The sequence below is a fragment of the Ipomoea triloba genome, chromosome 10 (assembly GCF_003576645.1).
Source record: "Ipomoea triloba cultivar NCNSP0323 chromosome 10, ASM357664v1".
NCBI lineage: Eukaryota > Viridiplantae > Streptophyta > Magnoliopsida > Solanales > Convolvulaceae > Ipomoea > Ipomoea triloba.
In genome coordinates, this window is record NC_044925.1 from 4,382,427 (window position 1) to 4,388,828 (window position 6,402).

The 6,402-nt window shown below is 33.0% G+C and overlaps 1 protein-coding gene across 2 annotated transcripts; it reads right to left on the reverse strand.

Moving 5' to 3' along the window:
* Positions 1–1,158: 1,158 nt before the first annotated feature.
* On the reverse strand, positions 1,159–4,211 carry LOC116033687. 2 transcript variants are annotated; one of them, XM_031276443.1, is made up of 6 exons: positions 4,099–4,211; positions 3,794–3,989; positions 3,317–3,445; positions 2,868–2,996; positions 2,033–2,544; positions 1,159–1,290 (listed from the first exon to the last, which is right to left on the reverse strand). In XM_031276443.1, exons 2-6 carry the CDS (start codon positions 3,978–3,980, stop codon positions 1,261–1,263), a joined length of 987 nt encoding a protein of 328 aa, XP_031132303.1. In that variant the 5' UTR covers positions 3,981–3,989; positions 4,099–4,211; the 3' UTR covers positions 1,159–1,260. The 2 variants fall into 2 exon arrangements, with proteins under 2 accessions (XP_031132303.1, XP_031132302.1); XM_031276442.1 differs by lacking the exon at positions 1,159–1,290 and having other exon boundaries at positions 1,767–2,544.
* Positions 4,212–6,402: the final 2,191 nt, after the last annotated feature.

A 6,402-nucleotide genomic window follows, 5' to 3' on the forward strand; every position in this document is an offset into this window, starting at 1 on the left:
CGAGAGAGGAGAAAAGAGCGGTCACGATGAAACAATGAAAAATATATATATATATATATATATATATATATATATATATATATATATATATATATATATATATATATATATATATATATATATAAACAGCCTCAAAACGACGTCGTTTTTGGGGCTATATAATTTTTGGTAGTGGGGGCAGCTGCCCCCACTGCATTGTGGACCATGCACCATGGTTGATACTGCAGTTGTGTTGAACGGATACTGAAGTTCTGTTGAACGGATATTGCAGTTGTGTTGAAAGAGAACTGCAGTTGTGCGGAGCAGAGGCCGTTTCATGTGTCTGGAACTGCATTTGTGTTGAACTAATATTACAGTTGTGTTGAACAGATACTGCAATTGTGTTGAACTGATACTGCAGTGTGTTGAACGGATCAAATGACCTCTGTTCCGCACAACTGCAGTTTTCTTTCAAAACAACTGCAGTATCCATTCAACACAACTGCAGTATCAGCCATAACCATAGTCCACAGTATAATTTGCGTATAGTATTAGAATCCAATCACGTGTTTGAATGCTTAATACGATTATATAACAAAAAATAATTTATATATTTATACTATAATATAATAATTATAATAAGTTTTTATTTTTAATATTTATTTTCAGAAAATATATTTTATTTTGTAATAAGTTACGTATTACAATTTTATTTACAAATTTAAGAAAATAAAAAGGATGGCAGCTTATATATAAACTGCATGCATATATTGTTTGACAACCCTTGCGAAACAAAAGATCAGTTAGTCTTAAGTAACTTGCGTTATCGGGCTAGTTCTTTTAGACCATCAAGTTTATTAGTTTTGTATCTATCGAACTAAAATTTTTTAGTTTTTAACCTTAAAATTTGTCGGTCTTTTTGGGCTAGCTAATCAATTTCATGTAAAGATTAACATCTCTAAATACAAATAAAAAGAGTTAATTTCATTTTTTTGTTCTAAATTTATAGATGACAACTTATTTTTAGTTTTGTGTTTTCAAAACATAATCCTTTGGTCTTAGTATTTGACAGGGTAATTGGGTACCCGACCCGGAACCATTGGTATGACCTACTACCCAAGACACCTCACTCCTCAACATCAATACGCAACGGTCCAACTCCTCAGCATTGATGACCAACGTTCAGCTCCTCAGCATTGATGATCCTCAGCATTCAGCTCCTCAGGCATTGATGCCCAACGTTCAACTCCTCAGCATTGATGTCCAACGTCCAACCAACGTTCAACTCCTCATTAATGCTCCGTTACTAAGCTGAAAGGGATAAAAGGACTCACGACCACATAGTGAGGGACGACACTTCTCACAACACTTGAACTTAGACAATACATACTGAACTCACTTGTTCACTGAGCACTACGCTCAATACTGTATTCAAACATTCAAATACTCAAATAATATACCGGTAAACACATTATTACCGTCAGTATTATTGTTACATTACCATTTTTTATCCTCGATCAATAAAACAGTTTAATTGCCATTAAATACAAGGGCATTTCGGTCTTTAATTACATTATTTTTCAAAAAGATAAACATAAAAAATATAACAGGTCAACACACTTTATATTAAAAAGGTCGAAATGTCCTTGTATTTAACAGCACTTCAATGATCTTGTTGATGGAAGACCAAAAATGGTCATGCCATAATAATACAAGGATCAAAAGAGAATGCTCGAATAAAAAATGATTAAAAATGAACAATCACCTATAAATTTAGGACAAAAAAATAAAATCAACTCCAAATAAAAATTAAGAATGTAGACAATTAGACACATAGAGAATCATGACTAGACACTAAGTAATATGCACATATGACATATGGCAATGCTCGTTTAGGTAACTCAATCCATAATTCCTCAAAAATAGTTTGGCACTTTGAACATAACTCTCAGTCTCTCAATGGTAGAGCAGTATGGTGCGCATATGGCAAATTTGGCAATGCTTGTTTAAGTATTTACAGAATTTTTTTTGCAGTGCCAAGAATAGTACTTACATTTATACCTCCATTATATTCGAATATTGAAGATATATATCTGTTGTTTTGGTGAAGACTTTGAAATCTCATCTTCAATAACTGTTCTTCAAGTCCAACTAAATCCTCATTTTCTCCATCAGTGGCACTTCCTTTTGCATCAGAACCAGACTTAATCAGAGTAGTCCTATCTTTGTCTTTCTCTTTCTCTTTCACTTTCACTTTCACATTAACATCATCACCTTCCTTGGCTTTTGCCTTACCAGTTTTACTCACAGGAAGCAACCCAGCCATATCGTTCAGTTTATCAACCAACTCTTCAAATAAGTTTGCAAAAGTTTTATGATCACTGGACTCAGCAGCCTCCATTGATTCTTCAACAACGTTAGCCTCTGTTGATTCTTCAACAACGGTAGCCTTCGTTGATTCTTCAACAACGGTAGCCTCTACTGTCTCAGATGAATATTTGGATTGCAAATTAAAGATATACTGATCACCAGTATTAATGACCTCAGCATTCTCTGCACATGCTTCTGCAATTAAAACAACCTGATTCAAGTGACTAATGGAATTAAACTGAAATTAATCTATCATTTCAACAAAATTTTGGATCAAACACATGCATTCACAGCTCGAACTTGAATCCATCGAAAAGAAAAGATGAATTCGCACAAGAGCACATACATACCAACTGTATTATATGCTAAACCTAAACACTGATGATATAAAATCGCATCAGCTCATAGAGAAACTTTTAAGAGAATTAATCAAGAAATTGAATGCAGGTGTCACCAAAATAATACATTGCAGATTCAATCGTATACACAGAAAACTAGAAAAAGGATCGGAGATATACCTAAGTCAGCCGCCATTGATTCGTCAACAAAGGTATCCTTTACTACTGTCTCATCAGATGAATATTTAGATTGCAAATTTAACATAAACTGATCACCAGTCATGAACTGAGCTTGCTTTACATATGCATCTGCAATTAAAACAACCCGATTCAAGTGAGTGAAGTGACTAATGGAATTAATTAAGCTGAAATTAATCTATCAGTTCAACAAAATTTTGGAAAGTATTGAACAATGGAAGATCATTAGGTGTGGATCAAACACATGCATTCACAACTAGAACTTGAATCCATCGCAGAGAAAACATGAATTTGATGATATAAAATTGCATCTGCTCACAGAGAAACTTTTAAGAGAATTAATCAAGAAATTGAATGCAGGTGTCACCAAAATAATAAATTGCAGATTCAATCGTATACACAGAAAACTAGAAAAAGGAGCGGAGATATACCTATCGCAGCCGCAATTGAATCGTCAACAGAGGTATCCTCTACTACTGTCTCACCAGATGAATATTTAGATTGCAAATCAAACATATACTGCTCACCAGTAGTGGCCTCAGCATAGTCTGCATACGATTCTGCAATTAAAACAACCCGATTCAAGTGAGTGAAGTGACTAATGGAATTAATTAAACTGAAATTAATCTATCATTTCAACAAAACTTTGGAAATTATTGAACAATGGAAGATCATTAGGTGTAGATCAAACACATGCATTCACAACTAGAACTTGAATCCATCGCAGAGAAAACATGAATTCGTAGAATTATACGCTAAACCTAAACACCGATGATATAAAATTGCATCTGCTCACAGAGAAACTTTTAAGAGAATTAATCAAGAAATTGAATGCAGGTGTCGCCGAAATAATAAATTTCGGATTCAATCGTATACACGGAAAACTAGAAAAAGGAGCAGAGATATACGCATGACTACCGCACATTGGCGACGTGTTTGCTGGTGTCGTTGGGGATCTCCGTACACTTCACACACTTTGTCCATCATCCTTAGAATCACATCATATAGAAGCCGACGACATTCATCTATCTCTCCGGCGAATCTTTCACCAGAAGGCATGTGCTTCTTGTTCGTCTTGCTCTTCTTGCTCGTCATTGGTCACCTCTGAGAAACAGAAAAAAAAAAAAAAAAAAAAAAAGGCGCAAAATTCAATACAATAACCGATGAAATTCGATACAAGAAGCTATTGAATTCTCGAGATGAAATCACATACGATGGATTTTGAAGTGTATTGCTGGAAGAACTGCAGTTAGTGAAGAAGAGCATAGAAGTCTTTTCATAAAGAGTTTATTATCAGGGAAAAAAGGCGCTAAAAAGTGGCTATTGAAATATCGGCAGACACGTGCGGTAACAGAACGATATCGGCACTAAATAATCAAAAGTGTTTAATTTATACTCCGTGTTTTATAGTTCCAGCGTGGAGAGCAAATTTGACCTTGCGTTGACTATACAAAATGTGACCCACTGACCCGACCCGTCCAAATTTTAAAAAATAAATTATATTACTTTTATGAAAAATGAATAGAAAATTCTGTAATAATAAGGGGTGAGCATCGGTCGGTTTTCGGTTAATAACCGAAAATTTAACCGAACCTTCATAACCGACCGAAAACCGACCGACCAACCTTCATAACCGAAACCGACGGTTTTCGGTCGGTTAAATATAACCGATTTTTTTAGTAAAATAGCTAACTTTTTTTTATTTGACTAATGCTAAAAGAATAAATTATTAAAAAAAATCTTAATATTTATAATCAATTAAAATTAATTTCATCAAGTATAATAGTAGTTTAGTGAATGAATAGTTGGGAAAAATATAACTATGGGGAAAATATATTTACGTATACTACATCTATTTGATTTGTGAAATCTAATTAACAGTTGCAATATTACATGCTAAACTATTACATGCTGTGAAATACAATACTAAAAAACACTGCCTAAACTATATATTACATGCTGTGAAATTAGCCTAGTTCTCACATTTTACAATAGTAGTTAGTGTGATATAAGTGAATTATATATATTTATACATTATATGATTAACAAATGATGTGCAATCAGATAATTGATTAAAATTAATATGATAGACTATGGACTTGCAAAATGTAAATGGGATGAAGATATATATATATATATATATATATATATATATATTCTTTAGACTAACATTCGGTTTTTCGGTCGGTTTTTGGTTTTCTCTTGAAAAATCGATAACCGACCGAAAAACCGAAATAACCGAACTTTTTTTGCCTTAATAACCGAAACCGAACCGAAAACCGAAATATTCGGACGGTTCGGTTTTCGGTCGTCGGTTTTTCGGTCGGTCCGGTTTTTTTTGCTCACCCCTATTCTGTAAATCCTAACGTTCCCCACATAAATTAAGTATCTTTCGTCTTACCCGTATGGACAACTCAACTGGTATGCTAATTTCGCCACTCGTATAACTATACAGTGCTACATGTTTCATCAAGTTTCTCTTAATGTACCCAATATTCATTTGTGCAACACAAGTTGTATTGTGCTCATATAAAACAGTGGGTAATGAATTTGCTTGCTATACCATGGATATGATGTATCAATGATCTCAACTATGCACACACTCATGTGGAATCATGTAAAGCAACAATCTTTGAGTGGGTTTGTAGGAATGTTAACTATACGTTGTTTAGGTTCTCAACCTTGCTTAAAGGCCTTGAAAATGTACTTAGAAATCCTCATTAACATAAAAACTTATCCGTGAAATAGGTCGGGTCAAGATGAAATGTAATACTTATACTATCAAATCAAATGTTATACTAAATCAGGAATACAATTTTTATTATTTATCTAGAAAAATATAATACTTTGGAGGAAAATGTAATACTTTTACATTTTGATGTAAATGTATCACATTTTTCATAAAAATATTACATTTTACTTTATAAGTGCAACATTACTTATAAGCGAAAATATAGTACTTTTTATGAAAAAAAAAATACTTTTAGTATCAAAATATAAAAGTATTATGTTTCCCCTTATACGTAACAAATATTTTATTCATGATTTAGTATTACATTTACTAGTATAAGTATTACATGTGCATATCAACCCGACCCGACCCGTTTCACATATATATAAAGATCAGTGACACCCTCTCACAAAGTGTGACCCAAATCTTATTCGTATTATCTACCTACTGCTCACTAATACACCTTTCATGTACGGTGATTTGCATTATCAGGGTCATTAATTACATCTACTGTAGAATACCTGGCAATTAATATGTATTTCATTCCTTAAGCCCTCTTATGATCATTATTGCTATACTAATAAAACAATTGAAACTAAAATTTGCCTTAATAGATTATAATTAACACATCACAACTTCAAAATAATGTTTAAAAGTTTGACAAATGTTCAAGAAATCAATATGAGTGGGAGAGGTATGAAAACTAGAGTGGAACTCTACATCTTTTGAAATACAAATAATTCTTTATAATGTAGTATTTGCTTTGTACTTTCTCAATTTATGACC